This window comes from Tiliqua scincoides, chromosome 3 (genome assembly GCF_035046505.1).
Source record: "Tiliqua scincoides isolate rTilSci1 chromosome 3, rTilSci1.hap2, whole genome shotgun sequence".
Taxonomy (NCBI): Eukaryota; Metazoa; Chordata; class Lepidosauria; order Squamata; family Scincidae; genus Tiliqua; species Tiliqua scincoides.
Window position 1 is genome coordinate 91,232,727 of NC_089823.1, and position 23,262 is coordinate 91,255,988.

The 23,262-nt window shown below is 42.2% G+C and overlaps 1 protein-coding gene across 5 annotated transcripts in view; it reads left to right on the plus strand.

Annotated features, from left to right (window-relative positions):
* Positions 1–987: 987 nt before the first annotated feature.
* MAP4K4 (mitogen-activated protein kinase kinase kinase kinase 4) overlaps positions 988–23,262 on the plus strand; it is a 173,033-nt gene continuing 150,758 nt past the window's right edge. For all 5 annotated transcript variants that reach the window (XM_066620369.1, XM_066620371.1, XM_066620370.1 and 2 more), the window contains exons 1-2: positions 988–1,652; positions 2,170–2,235. In XM_066620369.1, coding sequence (XP_066476466.1) covers positions 1,596–1,652; positions 2,170–2,235 — 123 coding nt within the window. In that variant the 5' untranslated portion in view covers positions 988–1,595. The remainder of the gene's footprint in view (positions 1,653–2,169; positions 2,236–23,262) is intronic.

Consider the following 23,262-nt stretch of genomic DNA (forward strand, 5'->3'; position numbering starts at 1 on the left):
ATGTGATTCAGCAGGACTGTTGACTACCAAAGAATTATTACTACCCATAATCTGACAATGCAGGACCCAATCCGATCCAATTTTCCAGTGCCAGTGCGGCCATGCCAATGGGGCGTGTAGTGCATCCTGTGGTGGTGGCGCAGACATAGAGGCCTCCACAAGGTATGGGAACATTTGCTCCCTTACCTTGGGGCTGCATTGCGGCTACACTGCTGCTGGAAAGCTGAATATGATTGGGCTTGCAGCCCCATGCATATCTACTCAGAAATCCTATTAAGGCTTCAATCCTATACATCCTTCCCTGTTGAACTCAATGGAACTTACTTCTGAGTAAACACGCCTAGGATTGGGCTGCTGGAAATTCAATGGGGCTTCCTCCCATTCAAGTTTGTTTCCAAACGCCCCACTAGGAGACCTCCTGCCCAGTAAACATGATTAGGACCACGCTGATAGTCTCTGGATCCTGCTAAGATTATTTTTTTTTTTAAAAAGGATCTGAAGCCAGGCCCCAGATGCTGTCGTAACCACCCAGCGACACGGGCAGAAATGCAAGGCCATCCGAGTGCCTACGTGGACTTACAAATTCAGCCCTGAGTGGGGATTCTAAGGCTGTCTCAGGAAATCGTGCCCTCATGGGCATGATCGGCGTCCCCTCAGCCTCCTCTTCCTCCACCTCCACCCCCCGTCGATCGCCCTACTGCACTCTTTCTGTAGCTCTCCCAAGAGGCTGGCATTGTTCTGGGAGTGATGGGGGGGGGGTCGAAGAGATGTCTTGGCTGCATTGCCAATGAGTTGCCCATTGTTCTCTGCCACGCCCTGGCTGCACACACTGATCTCTCCACTCCAGCCCCGATCTGCCCCCAGACAGGGGAAGCACCAGGCGATGCCTCTCCTCCTCCTCCTCTTCCTTTCTTTCTGGCCCCCTCCCTCCTTTACCCAGCAGTGCCTTGGCGTGCGTGCGCTTCCGCTGGGCTTTCCTGCCGGGGAAGGAAAGGGGGAGCTGTTTGCTCGCCTCCTGCGACTCCAGAGGATATTTTGTATCCCTCGCCCAGCGCTTTGTGTTTCCTCGCCCGGCGCTGCTCCAAGCGGGCAGGGGGAGGAGGAGAAGGAGCTCTCCAGAGGCGCACGCCTGCTTGGCGCTCTGGGCATCGCCGGGCGAGGCGAGGCGAGGCTGCGCCCGGGCGGCGCTCTCATTGTTCGCGTGTTGCTGCCGCTCTGGGGTGGGTGTGAAGCTTCGTGCGCGCGCGCGCAGGAGCGGGGCTGCTGCCCGCCCGTCTCCCCTGGCCGGCTGCGGGCTGGGTGCGATGCTGGACGCGGCTGGCTGAGCGCCAGAGACAGGGACGCGTCTTGGGGACGGCCGCGCTTTCTGCGCCATGGTGCCAAGGCGCCTCCGCGAGGCACTGGCACGGACCACCTCCTAGGAGCGCCCGAGCCGGCCGCGCCAGCGCCTCTCCTCCTCCTCTCCCGGCGCCTCCTCCATGAAGGACCGTTTCCCCCCGGAGTGAAGAGAGGCGCTCCGGACTGCTCGTGCGCCTTCAGCCTGCGGCCCTGCGCGGGGGCTTCGTGCGGGGGAAGAGCAGCCGCCGGGACCGAAAATGGCGAACGACTCGCCTGCCAAAAGTCTGGGCGACATCGACCTCTCCTCCTTGCGGGTGAGTGTGTGTGTGGGGCGGGGGGCTGCTTGCGGGCGACCTCTCCTCCGCCTGCCCGCCCACCCACCCGCCACACAAAGCGGGCGGCGTCTTCCCTGGCTTGGCTTGGCTTGGCTTTTGTTGTGCAGAGCTGGCTTGGGGTGGAGAGGCTGCTGTGTGTGTGTGGGGGGGGGATAGGTGGGGAGGGGGGTGCTGCTGCTGCTGCTGCTGCTGCTGAGGAGGGCCCTTGGCTAGTCAGCCTGCCTGCTTGCCTGCCTTCCCGTTTGGTTCCCTTGGAGTCAGAGCCCGAGAGGAGGGGAGGGGAGGAGAGGATGAGTTCAGTCTTGGGCTGCTTTCCTTTGTTTGCATGTATTGGCATGTGCGTGGAAAAACAGGGCGCAACAGCTGCACAGCTCCACATCCTCTCCAGGCTGTGTGTGTGTGCTGGGGGGGCATAGAGCTGGAACGATTTCTTCTCAATGTAACCCTGGTGCCTTCTCCTTTCTCTCTCTCCCCCCCCCCCTTTTTCATTGTGTAGGATCCTGCTGGGATTTTTGAGCTGGTGGAAGTGGTTGGCAATGGCACGTACGGGCAAGTTTATAAGGTTCGTGTCCATTTTTCTCTGAAGTCTTGCACACACACTACACTCATCCCCCCTCCCCCGCAATGATGGTGGGCCATTCCGCTTTGCAAGCAGAAGTTGGGAGAAATAAATCTTCCATGGCTTTGTGACATGGTGTCCACACTGGAGTCCTGCCTCTTTCAAGGAACCTGTGGGTTGGTTTCATAAGGGGATGTGAGAAATTGCCTGTGATGCCTGGGGTTGCTGGCTGAATGAAAATCTCAACCCCTCTTTATTTTGAATCTTTCTTATAATCCAGCTTTGATGTTCCCTCCGCTCTCTCTCAATATGCTGCTGTGATCATGGGAGTTGGGGGGGGATCAAGGGAATGCTCCCATCTTTTCCTGAGACTTGTCACATAGCTTTTGTGAAAAATGTCACTGGGTTTCTTTGTGTTAAGAGGAGGCAACTGGCACTGCATTCCCTTCAGTTGTCATTAACTGTGTTGGAGGGTGTGTATGTGGAAGGGGTGGGGTGAAAGTGGGTGAAAAGAGCAGGAAAGGTGGTTGTCTTTCTGAGAGCAAAAGACATCAAAATTTCTAGAATAGCCTGTTTGACAAGTAGATGATTTTTGAAGAAAGGAAAAAAAAAAACCTTACAAAAGGTGAAAGTAGGATGCTCAGAAAGATGTTGTTCTTTTCAAGGGCTGGGTGTGAAGCTACCCCCTATCTGTTATGTAAAGGGAACAAATATTGGGATTTCATGGCTACGTAATGTTTAGTCATCCATATGATTAAGTTTTCCATCATGTATACAATAAAAATGATTTCAAAATATAAGGAAGGTTATGAACAATAAAATCCCAAAACAAATGTAAAGAGGTATCTAAGTGCATCTCTTGGAAATGTTGTTACCCAGGCCTGGAAACAAAATGATTTCCAACCATTCTTAAGGGTGTCTTCTTACATTACCAGTCATGGGTTTCCACCCCAGTGCAAACAAACAAAAAAAGCATGGGTTATTCATACATTATGGTGCACAAGCTGTTTCTTGCATGGAAATAACCTTTTAATGAAACTATCATTTGTGAAGCAACCCCTAATATCTGTTTGTTGTTGTTGGAGATCAATCGACAAGTTGTTTCTGGAAGAACATACTTTTGTGTGTGCAGTAGTGGCTTGGGCCTTGCTGTAAACAAAAGCAGGCAGGTCTGTGTGATGCTAAAATGACTCTTATGTCTGAAGTTGAGACTGATTTGTGGCACTCCTTTTGATACCTGTCTCAGGCCAACTTGTTTTAAGTGCATGCATTTAATCTTTTTTTTTTTTTAATGTGAATCTTGCATTACTTTAGGTGTCTCTCTTCCTGCTTTGTGCTCCCTCCAAAGGGATTAGATTGTGTAAATTTATTCTGTTTGTGATAAATTTAAGGCAGTGGAACATGTCAGTTTTTCTGCCAATGCTTTGAATTAATTGGCACATTTTTTTTTAATTTGACTGACTACTGGCATATTAAGGCTGCAGTCCTATCCAGATTTACCCCTCCCCCCCAAATCCCGATTAACTCAGTGGTGCTTGCTTCTGAGTAGACATGCATAGGACTGCATTGTAAGTAATGTTGAGTACTATACTCCTGTAGAATGAAAACAATAGGCAAGCACTCCTGGGCCCATGTGCATAAACTATGGTTTTATTATGTTAACAGAGGGGCTAGGTATGATGTGTAATATGTTATAAATGTACAGTATATAGCTGAGAAATGGTGGAGTTAAAAACACCAGTTAAATGCCTTAGAGATAGAGAACATGGTTTGTGTAATTAGCACACACAATTGAAATAGCCATGAAACTCAACTATGCATGTAGAACTTACATATTGGAGATGTCACTGTCCTGTGACACTTTTTTTCCAGTATGGCAGAATCTGAACAGATGGATGGAGTTTTCTCTCATGGGCCTAATCCAGGCTCTAAAAGTAGATGCTGTCAACTTTTCTATTTTGTTATCAGCCATAGAGTACAGGCTGAGTCTCATTGTTAGTGAGGGTTCCCTTCCCAGAACTCACATGGATAGCAAATCAATTTAAAAAACAAAGTTTCTTTGCTCCTGTGATTTAAAAACAGCCTTGCTGACCTTTGTGATAAGATAGAGTCATTAAGAGGACAGTCCAACAATCAGTCTTTCTCAAGGTGCTTAGAAAGGCTTCACTCCAACCCCTCCCTTCACCAATGCAAAGTATCTTTCTTTTCACAGGCTCAGGGGGGAGGGAGGGGTCTTGGGCTGAAGCTGCCTGAAGAGAGAATGATTGATGGATTGTCAGCCTGGGCGTGCGCGCGCGCGCGCGCGCGCGCTCTCTCTCTCTCTCTCTCTCTCTTTCACACACACACTGTTAAAGGACTGTTTTCTGTTAATTTAAAGGGTGCTTCTCATTCCATTGAGAGAGAAAAATCTGTGGATGATTAAGTCATACCTGTAATGGCTTGCATGACTGTCTCTACAACAGTAAGAAAAGCAGTTTTTTAAAACTGATTTTAAAGGGGTGAATTTTTCGCCTTCTCCAGGGATCAGCTCATTCCTTCTCATTTGCAGTGGCCATTTGTGTTGAGTCAAATCTGTGTATAAAAAATCTGTGTATAACAAGGCTGGACCTGTATGTCTTATTTGCAGCAACTGATCATGTGACCAATGCGAAGAAGTCTTCAAGCTACATTGAAAAATATCTGTCTTGGAAGTAGCCCTCTGGTTAATTCTTGTGGTCAAATTGGCACATGGAGAATGTGGGTTAAAGTGGATCCATGCTGAGTTTGGCTGTGGTGAAGTATCACTATTATTGCTTCAGAGTACAGCAATACCTTGAACTTTGTTTTGGTTAGGGACCAGAGCCTGGATCAAAGTCAAATCATAGCCTTATTTAACTTGCAAATCTATTTTGGCTGGTAAAAAATGTCAGTAACTGTATAACACATGCAAATGTGTGCAAAACCCAAATAAACAGGAATAAAAGAAAATTTAAACATGAGCATGTTGACATGTTGTGGAAGGTTGGATGAAATTGGATGAAAGAGGAAAGCAAATGGATGAAATTTGAAATGCGGTTAGAATTGAAAACGACTGAAAGAGCAAAGGGATGAAAGTCAAGGTATTGTTGTATGACCTGTTCACAGCTGAAGCCACATTTAGGCTGCAGTCCTATTCACCTGCTTGTCAGTAATAACTTACTGGCACAATGGAACTTACTCCTGAGTAGGCGTGTAGGATTGCTCTGTTGATATGCTACAGCTAATTCCATTTATTGCGTTTTTGTTTTAGCATAATTTTATTTCAATTGATAACTGGGGACATGGTGAAGCATTCCCACAGTAACTTTGTTGTGTACTGAACTTTCCATGGATATTCTCCATAACTTGATTTGGTCATGGTAAATTGGTCTTCACTGTAAGTAAGATATGATAGTAAGAATTCCATGTGGATTTAGTATTTTGCATCTGTTTCCTCTTTCAAGTACTTGTGCACAATATTGGCAAGAAAACCATGTATAAATTGTTAACGTTTGTGCTTTTGTATGAGTGTTACAGGGCCAAACATATCATTGGTGTTAGAGATCTACTATTTAGTTTGCAGACCTTTCATAAATATGTTATTTGTTTACAAGTGTGTCTTGAGGAAAAAAATTCCATAGCAGCAGTAGTTGGGGTACCAAAATGAGCAAGCGTGGAATATGATTGCTTTTCTGCTGTTAAGACAACTCACAAATTAAGACTGCAATCTGCACAAGCACTTTCCTGAAAGTAAGCCCATTGAAGACCATGGGCTTATTTCTGAGTAGACAAGCATAGGATTGTCCTTTCAGTGTGTAAATGCCAGCATGTTACAATTGTTAAGAATATTTGTTCTTTCAAATATGTATAGAGTTTGGTGGTAAAGCACTGGTTGTGAGCCTTCTGTTTATGGTCCGGATGATGCAAATACAGTAGTTAAAATTTGACTGAAGAAAGGTAGGGTAAATCTGTCTGGGATAAGGTAGGATTTGTTATCTAGGAAGAAGGGTATTAAAATGTGCAGAGCGAAGTCTACTGATCTGAGATAAGTTCTCAGCTAAATGGCAGACTTGCCCAATAGTATTTGTTCTCTTCTTGCAGAACGGGGAGCTCCGAATGCATGTGGTTTCCTGTGTTTATATTGTATAGTCTGTGTATTCTTGTTGCAGACAATAGAACAAAACAGATCTGAAGCAACTTAATTCTGAGCATGCTTAAGGTGGTTACGCTAGCAGAATAGTAGTGTGACATTGCCTGAACTTGGGTTTGCAAGAAAATGGTAGCTCGTTTTGCATATTTGTCCCTATCCTTCTCTTGTGCTATGTTACTGTCTTTGATTTTTATTGAAACGTTTAAATAAAACCTAGATGTTGGTACTTTCTAGTTTGAAGAAGAGTCTTATGTTTTACCTCATTTGTAAACAATGGATTGTCAGTTCAGCACTTCTGTGTGTGTGTATGGGGTGGTGGTGGTGGTATGTCTTAAATAAGATCTTAGATTTGCAAACTGGTCCTGGCCAAACTACTGCTAGATAGATACTGCTATCTAGTATAACAACCAGATGCTCAGACTATGTAAATTCCTCTGAAGTGGAGTAACTTGACTTTATCTGTTTGCTTGTTGTGCGCAGGACCCTTTGAAAGGGATGCATTTAGCTGTGTGGGCTCAATATGAATTAGTGCATAAAAGATAATAGTTTAGAACAGGAAATGGGAAAATTTGGGTTCCATTCAACTTAATGTAATATTACTTATTAAATTATTCTTTGTTTGAAATCTTGTTAATTATCTGAAATGGAAAGTGCTACCCAGTGCTACTGGGGCTGTCCAAAGTTTCTAAATGCAAGAGCATCATACCCAGTTCATCAAATGTTTGGAAAGAATAGCATCAACTGATCATTGTCTTCGTCTCCACGTTGCAAATCTCCATGTGGTGTTACAAACCATTCCTTTTCACAAGTTTGAGGGGCACCCTATGTTAACCTGCAGGAGTGCTGCTTCCCCTGCCTGTTCCTGGGCTCTTTTGATTTTAGTGAGACATGGGAGACCCAAGGGTAATTCACCTATGCATCTAAAATGTAAGCATGAAGAACTTTTAAACTGTGTTTTGAGAAATCTGGTTGTTGAGCCTCCACTGCTCTATGCTAACCTAGCACATGGTTTGCAAAGACTGTCAACTTCCCCATGACACTTGCCTCCGTCCTATCTAATGCTATCATGGTGTAATCATTCAATTGCATAAAAAAAACCGTAGTGTTATAGCTATGCATCTTTCATCACATTAATGTTGGGTAGCACATATGGAATAATGGTGGTCAGTCATTGAAAATAAATGACAAATTGCATCTCTGTGATCTACACTGCAAAGATTCTGTTTTCTTTTAAGTTGGGCAACATTTATTTGAGGCAATAAATACTCATACCAAGTACAGTACTGTATTCTGGCTTAGTTTGACAAAGGTGGCAAGGCATCCATGATCTATGAAAAAAATAATGGAAGAATGGATACAATGGCTTGATTGCTTTCACTCTTCCTGAAAATCACAGAAATTAAAATTGAACCCTGCAAAAATAAGTGACATTCCAAACACAGCTGTTGTAAATACTCCTCATGTGTGTTGGGAGACCCCAGCACACCCGAATGATTAGGAACTAATTGGCATGTTAGGTTTGAGCTACAACAGGAAACATGCTATTAGAATTGAATGATTCTCCCTTCTCACAACTCCGTCTTCTGCTGCTTTCTAGAAGCCTTGTGACAGTTAATTCCTCCTGAAGGCTTCTTTTGTTTGATTCATATTACAGCCTTTCAAAGCTGCGTAAATTATGCATATTGTTAAATTCTGACCCGTAAAGAATAGTGATGTAATAGGGGATGGCTGGCTTACATGGTGATGTGAAAATAATCTAAAGCTTGGAAGAATATTCTCTTCCCTGAAAAACAATCTTTTATTCCCATAAAGCAGATAGTTTAAAGATGCCTTAATCACCTTCCGTGATAGGCAGTTTTATCCTCTGTGCCCTTCTAGCAAACAGACATCTGTGACTTCACATTATTGTGTTGAACACGAGAGTAATTCTTTTCTTATCTCTGTAAAGACAAACTTTGTTGGTATCATGAAGTCACTTGCTCTTGGGAATTGGGTCAGACCAGTTTTTCCAAATATAAATTATTTTTGTGCTTTCTTTGGAAGTTCTGGGGGGGATTAATTACTTCTGCACAGTTTGCATGTAAGCAGTTATGAGAGAGCACATAAGCTATCAGTTAAGTGATCAGAAATGAAAATGAAATGATTGCTGCCTATATAAATCAAAAATAATTTGAACAAAATATAGCTAAACCTGGGCAGGTGGTCTATAGGGATTATTGGGATGCTACTTCATTATTTTTTAAAAATATAACTTGCTAACTGTGGGCAAACAAATGGCTTTCACCATTACACTCATTACCCTCCCCCAGTCCATCTGTGTGTCAGACATGCTTTTGAGTCTTTTGTCTTAGCTGAGATTGTAGGCTGTGAAGTCTCCTGCAGGGAACAGAATGAAGGGAGAAGCTGTAGAAAAGTAGTCAGAGCTAAGTCAGAAAAGATGTACTGTAGTTGGAAGAAGTAAAATGTAGCTTTGGCTGCTTGTTGTGAGGTGGTATTGGGTTTGTCATGCCATCTTTTATTATTATTTTTAAAAACGTACGTTTTCCAAAGTAGCATACAAATAAAATAACAATTATCAATCAGTTGTGCGGCAGCATGGTATACAGGTTGGGCATCCCTTATCCAGAATTCTGAAATACTGAGTATTCTGAAATATGGAACTTCTTTGTGAGCCAAAATAACCTTTTTTACTTTTTTGCCTAAAGAAATAAAATTACAAGCTGTGTTTCATGCACAAAATTATTAAAAATAATGTACAAAGTTAGCTTCAGGCGATGTGTATAAAGGTAATGAATTTTGTGTTTAGACCTGGGCCCCACGTCCAATATCTGATTATGTACTGCAAGTATCCAAAACACGGAAAAATATGATATCCAAAATGCTTCTGATTTGAAGCACTTTGGATAAGGGATGCCCAACCTGTAACAGTAGTAGAGTCACAGTAAGCTAGGGAAATATGAAATTTTAAAGTAGAATTCAAACTGAGAGAGAACAATATTTGTCACCTGGTAGTTATACTATATTGATGTAGGTGCCAGGAGAACACCCACAAGAAGGATATTCCAGATGTGTAGCAGCACTGTTCAGAAACCCTGTCTCTTGTATCCATTCACCTCATTTCTGAGGGCAGGCATACTCAGAAAAGGCCTTCAGATAAGTGTATCTAGCATTGGTAGTAGATTGTGGCTGTCGCACTCAGACCGGCTCCGGTGGTATTGCACTGCTCTCTCTTGTTCTCTCTCTCTTTTTGCATCATATCCATCTGGTCGTGACCCACAAGGGGAACCTGAAGCAGGGCATTCCCCCTTAATGGGGGTGACCCTGCTCCAATGGCAGTGATAGTGCTGCAGAGATTGCAGTGCTGCTGCCGCCAAGGGGCTTTTTTTTCTTTTTTCTTTTTTTGACCTTGGGGACAGAGCTGGTCTCCTGCAGGTTCTGGAAGCATGCAGCCCCCTTCTTATTTTCCATAGGGAAAATGGAAGTAGCTGCTGATCTGAGATAAAGATTGTTTACATAAACTTCAGAGGACATTGGAGGGGGCTGCAAGCCTCTAGGACAGGGGTCTCCAGACCCCGGCCCGGGGGCCAGATGCGGCCCGCAGTAAGCCTCTTTCTGGCCCGCAGCCAATCTCTTGTCCCCTGAAAGCCTCTGGCCCACTCAACTGAACATGACCAGAACTGTGCTCTGATTGTGTCTGGAGGGTGTTCTGAGGGCCAGAGAGGTTGAATGAATGAGCCCATTCATTCATTTATTCACTCATCTAAGTTCCATCTCTAATTTATTTATTTAAATTTTATATTTAAATTTTTTCCAACCCTCCACACCACACCAGATATTTGATGTGGCCCTCTGGCCAAAAAGTTTGGAGACCTCTGCTCTAGGACCCTGCAGGAGGCCAGCTCTGCCCCCAAGGTAAAAAACAAGCCCTTTGGCATCCTCCATTGCTGCCCAGCTGTTGCTGCCCCCCTCCCCGCCTCCCTCTCCACCCACACAGATACTTTCCTGATTTCCAACTGCCCTGTAGGAGTTTGAGAACCACTGATATATAAGATGCTATCAGGCTGAGTAAAAATGGGGTTGTGGATTCCTTAAATGTTTAGGTTTAATTTATTTGTATCACCTGGCTGCTCTAAGAACAAAGAAGTTCATTGATCAGAAATTTTGTGAATTGGATTGCAGTTTGGTCTTGCAAATGGAGAGTTGGTGGCTTAGACAGCAATATTTGGATGTGCAGCTACGAACGTGCAAACCCATCAATTAAGGCATCTTCTATAATTACTTTTATAAACTAAATATTTTCATTTAAGTTTGGGTTTTGTAGAACTTTGCCAGTGAATTAGCAAATCCTGTGAAATGCCACTCAGGGCACAATCCTAACCAGGTCTATTCAGAAGTAAGTCCTATTTTGTTCAATGGGGCTTACTCTCAGGAAAGTGTGGTTAGGATTGCAACCTTAGTGATGCACAAATCGTTCAGTTAATGTCACAGACTATCTTAGAGCAGCTTTACCCAATCATTAGAGGTGTTTGTTTCCAGTGAATAACAAGATTACAGCCTAAGCCTTACTAAACACAGTGGGCTTACTTCTGAGTAAAAAGAATAACGCCTATTTTCAGACACCTCTACCAATCATTTGTGAGAAGTCCCAGTCATGGGGGTGCCATCCCCACCTCATCAGCCAGGGTCGGTTTTGTGTGGCTTTCCTGTAAAGGTGCCCTTTGCTTGGACAGATTTAAAATCCATGACACTTCATGTTAATCTTAAAGTAAGCAATTTTAAAATGTGACAATATATAGAAAAAGTCAATTCTGACTTCAAAAGTGTGCATGTGTCTGTCTTACTACTGTGTGCACAAGTCATAGGATGCAGCACCTGTCGGTTATGTGTTTGTGGCATCAGCTGAAGCTACGTATGTTGTGGCACTGTATATGCAGAGCAATAGCTGTAGCCTTTAAAACAAACTAAACTTTGTTACAGCTTCCTGTCATGTTAGCCAATAGTGGTTTGTCATTTGCTAGAGGTACCAGACCTTTGGCTTTAAGGTTTCAGGGGAAAGTGGCTGCGATCCCAATTCCCTTTTAGAAAAGTAAGTATGAAGGAGTATCTTCTACCACTTCCAGATCATTGGTGCCCAAGGGAGGGCACCAGGATGAGGTCTCTTGTTATCTGGTGTGCTCCCTGGGGCATTTGGTGGGCTGCTGTGAGATACAGGAAGCTGGACTAGATGGACCTATGGCCTGATCCAGTGGGGCTGTTCTTATGTTCTTATTTTGCAGCAGACATGTTAGGAAAGACATGAAAAATCTTAAAAACCTATTAACTATGTACTACACAGGAGAACAACATTCTGGTTCAGTCTACCTGCAGTTTAGGGCAAATGTTTTTTCTTTAAAATCTAGTCCTCATTGGTGATAGTTCCAACCTAGTGAAATAAGTACCCACTAGAGTACTTATTTCACTTATTAGGGTACTTATTTCACTCCTGATATTGTTATATGAATCTCCAGTCATAATATCTGTTCTAGAAGTCCTGCTGAAGTTTTCACTTTCACATCTGATTTCTGGGTGCCCCAAGCAGAGCCTTTCTGTTGGGGCTAGGGTGTTATGGAATGCAGTGTCTAGAAGACTTTAAGGGCCCTCCATGACCCGGCATGAGTATGTGTCATATGAGCTGTTGAAATGAGTGAAGGCATTTCTCTTCCACCAGTCTTTTTAGTGACTATTGACAAAGTTGTTAAAATTGAGTTTGGATTGTTAATTGATGTTCTTTGGCTCTGTTTGGGTTTATTGTGTTATATTTTTTAATAACATATTTTGTTGATAATGCCTGCTTTTAATTAGCATACCACTTTGGTTACTGTTGGGGGGGAAAAAAACAACACTTAAAACATTTCTTAACCAGTACCCAGTTTATTTTTTACAGAACTTAGTAAAGGTTTTCTAAGTGTTAAAAGTATCTTAAGGCAAACTTCACTTTCCCAGCTTTCAGGATTTTTGAAATGGGCCACAGGCTTCATCTGGATGCAGCAACTTTTTTTTTTCTTATCTTATCTCTTGAGGATTATTGACAGACTAAAGGTATTCAAAGAGACTGGGTTGTATCCTATCTTTAGTTAGTCATGGCTGGGTTCCACTGAAGTCAATGGGACTAACTTGTGACGAACTTCCTTAGTCATAACTGACTATATTTAGGATGTAATCCGTTGTCTGGTTTTTAAATCATTAACTGTAGTAATCCAAATATTACAAAACTTAAATTGGTAACCTTTTTGAGTCTATCTTCTCTTATTAATAATAATAGCATTTCCATACCACCTTTCTCAGTGACTCTCACCAAGTTAAGTCTGCTGGCTTTAGATATTGATGAGAAGCCTTTTATAGCGCAATTCTATGCATTTCCACTCAGAAGTAAATCCTGTTGAGTTCAGTGGGGCTTACTGCCTGGCGAGTATGTTTGGGATTGTGGCCTAATGCTTTTCCATTAAGTTTGGTATAAGGAAGACGAGGCACAGCACTTGTATGGCCTGCATAGTTGGGGCCGGACCATCCATGGCACAGCCTGAAACGTTAACAGAGAATCGGGGTGTGTGTGGCAGATTGATGTGTGGTGGCCCACTGCCAATGGAGCCACACCAGTTGGTACTCAGTTTCTCTTCTTCTCCAGTGAATAAGATGGGGGAACCTGGCATAACCACCTTTTCACTCCTCCTGCACGTCTGGTTACTTAGGTAAGTAGCTTAAGGAGCCAGGAGAGAGAAAAAGGGAACCCTGGGTCTCTGCAGTCCCCATGTTACTTCTGCTGCTCTTGCTGCAGCTTTCCTACTCTGCACAGATCCTCTTTCAAATGAACAGGAAAAAATGGAGCATGCTCTCAAAGGAAAGGAGTCAGGTGGTTGACTTGGATTGGCTCCTTTCCTCTTCCTATCCACTTGGGAGGCACATACATAACATCCTTCTTGTGTGAGGTAGCAATTCTGTGCTGCCTCAAATGGTACTGGCCAGGTCTGCATGCAGTTGTGGGCTTTTCTAATTCCCTGTCAAGGGAGCTTACTGGTGGCTGTCAGTCTCAGATTTGACTATCAGTATTTTAAAGAATCTACTGAAACTCCCCAATTCCCAAGACTGTGCTTTTATTTTTCCTTTGGATCTGTATATTATTGACTAAAATCTGTGTATGCAAATATGTTCATTTTTCAGTAATGTGGGAATATGTAAAATGTTATGTATTTGGATGACAGTAAATAATGGAAATGCTGGCTTTTGATTGCAAAGGAGTGGACACATCCTTGTTGTAGTAATTGCACAACCCCCCTGAGAAGATTGATGATGCAATGAATCTCAATAATGCATCTTCAAGAGTACAAAGCTTAATTGCAGCTCTTTGTGATCCTCTGTAGACAGTTGTGACACTGTGTGTTATTTACTGTGCAATGGCTTAATATGCTTAAGATGGGTGAAAGAGCAAGAATTCCACCAAAATGTCTGCTCATTATTTTGTGATCTCTTTGTCTAAATGGGTAAGCTTCTGGGAGTATGCAGCACTGCATTACAACATTATAGCATCTGGTTTTTTTCCTCTTCTATGTTTGTGCTGTATATGAAGAAGGGTGGCAGCTGGGGACAGGAATATGCCCTCAGTTTGGCTATACTTGTCATAAGAGGCGACTAAACAGCCACCGGGTAGATGAGGCTTGTCAGCCTGGGAAGGCAGCTCATCTGAGAGAAGGAAAACTCTGATCCCAAACCTCCACTGCCTTGTGGCTACATCCAGTTATGGAAAAGGCTTCAGGAGACAACCTTGAGGCAAAATCCGGAGCCGGAGTCCCTGAGGCAGCTCGCGGCTGTATATAGTCACACTCTGGCAACTCCTGCGACGCTGCTGGAACCAACTGTATTGGCTTCTGCCTTTCCTTTGGACCATTTCAGCAACGTGGAGAGGGAGGATTTGCTGCATGGGTAATAGTCTGTCCTCCATATTTACATTACCCAGGCTTCGCGCACTGGAGAGGACACTCTGTTCCAGAACCACCATTCAGAGCGTGATACCATAGTCTTCCGAGACTGAAGGATGCCAACAGATGAAGAAGGGTAGAAAAAATGAAAGTGTTTTGGTGTATGATAAGAATGTGACACTTTGATTAGAGCTTAATAAATAAAGTAGGGAAGAACTTGCTTGCATTTTCCCAAGTTTGTTTTTCTTTATCCTGTTTTAAATCTCAAGTTGGTACCTGTGCTATTAATTAACACACTATTGTGTATTCACCTGAACTGGATTAAGCTTAAACTATGCACTGGTTGGTAAAAACAAGCAGGATTTTGTTTGATCCGCCTGCCTTCAATGATGTGCAAAATCTTATATGCCATGGTCACCTGGGCATCTAAAAATTAGAACAGCTTTCCAGGTTATAATAGAACTTTTCCAGGTTATGATAAACTCATAGAATGTTGGAGTTGGAAGGGACCTTGAATGTCATCTTGTCCATCCCTTTGCTCAATGCAGGCAGCTACTACATACAGCATCTGTGATGGGTGTCCATCCAGTCCCTACTTGGGAATTTTCAAGCTGTCTGCTATTTGCTTCCTGAATCAGCTCTAAAGCATTTTTGCTTTACTTTACAGCTAAAATCCACTCTGATACATATTTAAATTGCCTCTGATTAAATACTTGTCTCAAGTTGGTTTAATTTTTTTGCTTTTGCTCTGAGGTCCTTTTCTTCACTAAATTTGCTTTACATTATTGCAATCGCCACATAATGCTTTGAGTACACTTTCCTGCTTGCTTTGGGATTTTTGGTTTTATTTTGTGTTAAAAAATTATTTGTACTATTTTTTATTTTATGATTGCAGTTATATTTCATTCCTGAATGGGCATTTTACTTTGTTTTCCGCATGTCAGACACTACCTTAAGTGCCCTGCTTATTTAGAGGAAAAAGTTGGATATAAATTGTTATATGCTGCTTTACCTCAAAACCATTCACAAAGCTAAATTTAAAAAATAGGTTCACAGTGTGAAAGATGCGAAAGGTCATATGTGAGTGTTGTTCACTACCACCAGTATTTTTAACAAAAACAACAACAAACACAAACTGCTTTCGCAACCTTTCTTTCTAGATTGTTTTCAGGTGTGTGTGTGAGTGAAAGAAATATTGTGGTCCTGCCTTGTGTCAGTGGTTTGGAATGTTCTGAACATGTAGAACAACAGTGATTAAAATCTAATACAGTCATACTCTATAAAATCCCAGTGAGAGTTTAAATAGTTCAGTATTAACACTGCTTTATTAAAGTTGGTCACAAAAGGAAGGTTTTAGAATGCTTCTGGAAGAAACCCTTCCTGGGACGGGCAGCGCAATCCTGACTTGTGCTGGAACAGAAAGGCTGGTGGGCTTGGGCTATATCCAACACAAGTTTCAGGCTGTCTGAGACTTACCCTGAGACATGGGGAAACTTTTCCCCTTACCTTGGGGAGAACCACAGCAGCCCCAATGGGTCTACTTGGATCTGTACCACCTAAATTGGTGGCGCAAATCCAAGCATCTCAGGACTGCCCTGGGCTGCCCAGAAGCGGGGCAAGGATCTGGCATAAGTGGCCCTGCCTTCCTCTCCCTGCTCACCCCAAAATGTCTTCCTCCTATCTCCTCCACACTTCCCCGATCCCTGCGCAGGTCGGGCTCAGCCAACACAAACTTGCCCAGGGTCCGTGTTGGCATGGGGAGGACAGAACATGGATGTGCACTGGCCTGTCTCCCCAAAGAGTAGTTTTTCGACATTTTTCCAGCACTCTTTGACTGGTGCAAGGGACTTGTGCTGGCCAAAAGGGTGCTTTGGATTGCGCCCTGCGTGAGGTTTCTGGGAAACGCGGTCATATAGTTGTGGGGCAGCCTTCAAATGCTGCTTTCTGTGACCTTGCTGCCTTGGCAGTACACAGGTGGAGAAACGAAAAATATGTCCACTTGTTTCATTTTAGAAAATGATGAGGAAGAAAAGTCTGGTCTGAGGTGGGATGGGGTGGAGGAAGAGCAAGTGGAAATGATAGCTTCATGGGCTAAATATTTTGAGCTTTGCAGGCAAATACAAATTAGAATTTGTCCTGTTCTTAAATCTCTTAGCATGATACAATAAGCAACAAGGTTATGGATTTAGTGACTTAGTTCTGCAAAGCAGAGTTTTGTGTGTAAAGCTCCCTATGGGTAGGGCTGTAGCTCAGTAGCAGAGCACCAGTTTTACATGAAGAAGGTCCCGGGTTCAACATCCAGCATTTCCAAGTAGGGCAGAGAAAAATTCCTGCCTGAAACACTGGAGAGTCACTGCCAGTTCAGTGTTGTCAACACTGAACTAGACAATACAGTGGCCTGACTTAATATAAAGCAATTTCCTATGGATTACAAAACTTTCCTTTTACCTCTCTATGATCCTCACTTGTACTGAATGTTTATGAAATCAATACATTGCATGCTATCAAGTGAAGGCATGTGGAAAGGCAGTTTGAGTGCTTGAGAGACTTAGCTGAGGGCATTTCTTGACAGCCCAGGTGTGTTGTTGCATGATCTTGTGTCCTTCGCAGTGCAGACCTAGCCCGGGCATCTAGGCGTCTTGTATCTAGTTTATCAGTCTCGAACCCAGTCTGTGGCAGATATTACACTATCAGTGTTGCTTTCTCTTTTTGAACTGTATCAATCACATTTGCATCCTGTTGTTTTTCCAAGAAGCGTAGGATGGCATATGTTGAGGTGTTCCACTCTATCTTGACAGCCAGACTTGTAAATTGGACTGGTCCCTATTGTGGCAAGTAAGCATTGCCTTTAGGTGACCAGGCCAGGAAGCTTGACCAAAGTTTTCTTTTAGGTTTGCTAATGTTTCACAAATTACCAACATAGTTATTAAGGCTACAGTATTTATTACATTAATCAGTTAGTCTTTTTAAAGAATTTTAGTTTATTAATCTAAGAAGTGTACTGTTAGGCCCTCTGTATCCACGGAGGATCTGTTCTCAGACCCCCATAGATATCAAATTTTGTGGATAATTAAATCTGCAGGGTGGGCATGCCAGCAACCCAAAGTGTCACTCCAAAGCTTCTGAGAGGCCTTCTGAGATACAGGGAGGCCCTGTTCAACCTCCCTGTGCCAGTCAACATTTGTCTCAACGATGTAATTACTATTGTGTTTTTAGTTTTTGTGGTAGTGTTGGCACTACATTTTTGATACTAAGCACAAATAGTTGCTTGTCCTTTTCCTAATTCAAACCTACAAGTGGCAATAACTGTACCAAAATGTCAATGGAGTAATGTACTTTATTTCTATGGAGTAATGTGTGCTTGAGTAATATTTTATTACATTGCTTTTCACATTTTTTGTGTGTTTGCATGCCTCATGAGTCTGATATATGCAGAAGTGAATATCTTTTCCCATAGTTGTCCCTGCAGTGAAGGACTGGCATGTGAATTCCTGCTGCCTCCTCATTGCTTCTCTACTCTTGCCTGCCTCATACCTTTTTTGAAGAACTGGGCCACTGTCGGTGCCTCTACTTTTGTATGGTTGGGCTGGGGGATATGTGATCCCTGTTGCAGCAGGATCAAGAATCACTCACCATGCTTTGGAGTACTGCCAGTGGTACTCATGCCACTAGTTGAAAAGCATTGCTTGATCAAATGAGATGAAATATTCATTTAAAAATCATTCCTAATGCCTATTAATCTTTAAAGTTCAAGTAACATGCAGTGTACATGTTTGACTTAGTACCTCAGCATTCTCCTGTAACATATTCCTGTATTCTCCTGTAACATATTTTTTCTCCTCAAAAAAGACATAGTGGAAATGGAAAAGGTGCAAAAGAGAGCGACTAAGATGATTACGGGACTGGGGCACCTTCTTTACGAGGAAAGGCTACGGCGTTTGGGCCTCTTCAGCCTAGAAAAGTGACGCCTGAGGGGGGACATGATTGAGACATACAAAATTATGCAGGGGATGGACAGAGTGGATAGGGAAATGCTCTTCACACTTTCACATAACACCAGAACCAGGGGACATCCACTAAAATTGAGTGTTGGGAGAGTTAGAACAGACAAGAGAAAATATTTCTTTACTCAGCGTGTGGTCAGTCTGTGGAACTCCTTGCCACAGGATATGGTGACGGCATCTGGCCTGGATGCCTTTAAAAGGGGATTGGACAATTTTCTGGAGGAAAAATCCATTACGGGGTACAAGCCATGATGTGTATGCGCAACCTCCTGATTTTAGAAATGGGTTATGTCAGATGCAAGGGAGGGCACCAGGATGAGGTCTCTTGTTATCTGGTGTGTTCCCTGGGGCATTTGGTGGTCCGCTGTGAGATACAGGAAGCTGTACTAGATGGGCCTATGGCCTGATCCAGTTGGGCTGTTTTTATGTTCTTATATTTTTTAAAAGTTGGTTGGCTTTGACAATGGCAGATAGGTGTACTTTAGTATCTGAGTTTCAGGTCTTTTTAAATGCTTTTGCAAGGGTTTCACATACTTGTAACCTGGAGCTAGTTAGGCTGTTGCATTTTCCTTACTTAAACTGGCATTAACCCATGTGTTTTTAGTGTGGCCTTGCATGGAAGAGAAGAATGGAAGCTTGTGAATAGTTACAGCACAGCACTCTACCCCACCAGTTTATTGCAGACCTCTTTGGAATGCTTTGAAAAACAAATTAACAAAAACCTTAACAATAATTAATGTGAAAAGGCACATAGCTTTCAAAAGAAATTTAAAGTGAACTTATTAGAGACCATTGAGAGTATTGTATGTGCATATGAAGTTAAACCTTCATATGCTGAGAGAACTGAGCTGTCTTCTGGGAGCACATTAATACAAGGAAAATATTTTAAGCTTTTAGACAAATCATATTTGTTCAGTAGACTGAATGCTATACAAATGTGAGGGGGTGGTGAAGGCTTTTGACATTTATGAAATACTTGTACGGTAAAGAATAAAATCTTTTAATATTGAACTAATTGAAGTTATAATTCTCGCTCAAGTAACTTTATGAATGAGTGCTTGTTTTGCTGAGTTCTTCCCTCCCATACAGTATGGCAGCCTATTAGTAAATCAGTGCCTATGGATGCAAACGTTTCACGCTGCTGCTGAAGTACCAAGAGAACTGTGTGGTTTAATTTTATAAATGAAGTGTGTTACTGTGGCCTCCAATTTATGCAGACATTCTGATGCAGTTGTAAAATTACTAAGATAGTATTATTATTAATTATTAACAGTATTTATATTCCACTTTTCAACTGAAAGTTCACAAAGCGGTTTACAGAGAAAAAAATGAAATAACTAATGGCTCCCTGTCCCAAAAGGGCTCACAATCTAAAAAGATGCAAAAGGAACACCAGCAGACAGCCACTAGAAAAAACACTGCTGGGGTGAGGTGGGTGGGTGATTGATTGATCTTGTGAATGCTCTGGCATATTTCCTGGGATTGCAGTTTGCTGTCTTCTGGTCATTGTTTGAAATGCAGGTCCAGTCAGAAGGTACAAAATTGCAACCAAAACTATTTTGTGACTCAGGCCAAATTCTTTCTTGGCAATAGTTGCCATGCTTATTCATTTTTCACATTTTTATACCACTTTTCCTTCAAGGAGCTCAGGATGGTACACATGGTTCTTTCCTTCTTTCTGTCCTCACAATAGTCCTATAAGGTAGGTGAGACTGAGAGATGGTGACTGAAGCTTCAATGCTGAGTAGGGATTTGAATCTGGATCTCTCAGGTCCAACCCCAAAACTGCATCATCATCCTGTCTTCTTTTCCAGAAGAGTGTGCTTTTTAATGTCATGTCAGCATATCAAGACCTTCATTTTTGCAACAAGGAACTTATCTGGTAGTGTTCTAAAAAGCCTCTGCTGCCTGTGTCCTAGTTATAAAAATGGAGATGAGCATCATTTTAAGATGAGACATTTTATTGCTTTGTAAAATATGTCAAGTCAGACAATTGCAGCCAATATTGATATTTTACTTATGCATAATTAATATTTTACTTAAAACTTGCATAGGTATATTAGATACTGGTTTTACTGTTTCTTGATTTGTGTTTTGTTGTGTGTGTGCACATTCTTGAGAAAATAAAGTTTTATCTTGAAACAGGCATTCCTCCGTGCAACCACCACATTGGGATCTTTTTAACCCTAAGGGCCTATGATACAATGTTGTCATGGAGGGTGTGGGTAAAAGGGAAAAAAACTACATTGATGTGCTATAATGTGGGGCACATGGGTAAAGTATTGATCTGTCCTTCCAACAGTCCAATCCACTTCATTCATTCTCTACCCTCTCCCATCCTCCTCCTGGTCATGCACAATCCAAACTAATGTAGCAAACTGTCTACATAGCACATTCCCAGTTCTGGGTCAGATAGTTTGTATTTTATTCTTGTGGAAATATGTGAAAATGCCTCTGAACACATGGACAGTGCACAGTCCTTTTGGACTGAGTAGGTGCAAACTGTCCTTCTCCAAACAAAATTAAGGTGAATGGATGGAAGCCTGAAATTCTATACGATAATATAAACAGTAGTCTTGATTTTTCCCAGCTCTCATCCAGTATATCTTCACAACTAAAATATTGCTTCCTTCCTTCTTTCTTTTGTCAGGTTCTTCATTTGTTTTTTGCACCCACTGAGGCACAGGACTGAATTTGTGCAATAGCACAAATCAACAAAAGTGTTTCTCATCACTAGCACTGAAAAGACCAGTGACCATAATCTTTTTTTCCCCACGAAAAATGTCAGTTCCTTGCTTTTTATTGCCAGCCTGCCCTTCCAGCTCTGTACTTCTGGAGGTTCCCTCTCTCTACTTTTTAAATTGACCTTGGGAGACAGCACAGAGGGAGAAGGTGTAAAATCTGGTATGGGAAACAAATGCATAGAGACCAATTTTCATACAGTAACTTAAAAAAGTTAACATAATCTCATTCACTTGAGCAGGGGTCTCCAAACTTTTTGGCCAGAGGGCCGCATCAAATATCTGGCATGGTGTTGCGGGCTGGAAAAAAAATTTAAATATAAAATTTAAATAAATAAATTCGGTATGGAACTTAGATGCGTGAATAAATGAATGAATGGGCTCATTCATTCAATCTCTCTGGCCCTCAGAACACCCTCCAGACACAATCAGAGCACAATTCTGGTCATGTTCAATTGAATGGGCCAGAGGCTTTCAGGGGACGAGAGGTTGGCCGCGGGCTGGATAGAGCAGTGGTTCTCACACATTTAGCATCGGGACCCACTTTTTAGAAAAAGAATCTTGTCGGGACCCAGCAGAAGTGATGTCATGACCGGAAATGATATCATTGAGCAGGGAAATTTTTAACAATCCTAGGCTGCAATCCCACCTACACTTACCCAGGAGTAAGTCCTGTTTACTATCATTGCTAAAAGCATATACATAGGCTATATCCAAACTAATGTATCAAACTGTCTACATAGCACACTCTACATAGCACACAAGTCTATGTCTATGTCTGCATAGCACACATAGCACATAACTTGTACTGTTAAAAGTACAAGTCTATAACTTTTCCCCAAATGCAGTCACATGCTATGGTAGCATCAAGTCTAATCTATGAAAAATAAAATATTGAAATGAATGGGGACCCACCTGAAATTGGCTTGCGACCCACCTAGTGGGTCCCAACCCACAGTTTGAGAAATACTGGGATAGAGGCTGCGGGCTGCATCTGGCCCCCGGGCCAGGGTTTGGAGAAGCCTGCACTAGATAAATCTTTCTACTCAATCAAGTTTGACTTTTGATTAAGGCATTTTACCCTTCTAAAAATTTCTTCTGATGTATACCTTTTGAAATGGAGGTGTGTGTGTGTGTTGGGGAAGACTAAGATTGCCTGGCAGCATCGGATGAAAGGAAGATGAAGAACATTAAACATATACGTATCTTGGAAACTGCTTTCTTGATGATTTACTGCCTAGGTACTGACAGCATAAAAATAGTGAAGAGTGAGTTGTGCCATGTTTTGGTGCTCAAATCAAGCAGAGGCTAATGTGAAGACTGCCTGAAGATGTAGCAAAAATGCTCTGTTCTGCTGAGGGAGAGAAGCCTTTTCTGTTCCCGAGCTGTTGTGAAGAAAGGGAGAGGTGGTTTCACTTACCCCGTGGCTAGCTTTTTTTGCAGGAGAAAACAAGTTTCTTCCTTTCATTAAAAAAATATAGTCTAGTTTTTTTCAACTTGCATCTATTGGTTTAAACCAAATAGCTTTAGTAGGAATTTTGCATTACTTCAACAGGAGTCCCATGAGACCATCTGAATCGAACTGCCCTTCAGCAAACATCTAGTTTCATTAGTGGAATGTTTTGAATGGAGTTCCTGCTGCTGTGCATTGTGAGGCTGTGGGAATGTGTACTATTCAAATGTGTAACTTATACATGTGAATGTCATTTGAATTAAAGGGGTGCATTTGTGGAAAGCTAGTGTGATAGAAATGTAATCTTAAATAATACTATGTTATATTTTAACTTAAATCATTTGTTGACTCTCTTGTTAAAAGGCCATATAGCTACACTAGTTAAAGTTTGCCAGTTTACACTGTATGTGGTTTTAAGGTGTTTTTTTTTTTTTGTATGAAGAAGTTGGTAATCTTGGAAATCTTTATTGTGTTGAAGTGAAAATAGTAGCATGTAAGAATAATCTCAAGTGGAGAAGCATTTGCAAATTGGAAGTATATGGATTTATTTCTGTCTTAGTCTTTCAAGCCACCTGTGTGTGTCAAATGATCAATGTAGGTCTGCATAGTCAGGTGGCCTAGTAAGTTTTGTGCACTTGTTTGCAGAGTTGCTGTAAGGCATAAAGTAGTTTTGTAACCTTAATGTGTTGTATGTCTTGTAACTTGCACTGGAGAAAACGTAAATAGAACTCAA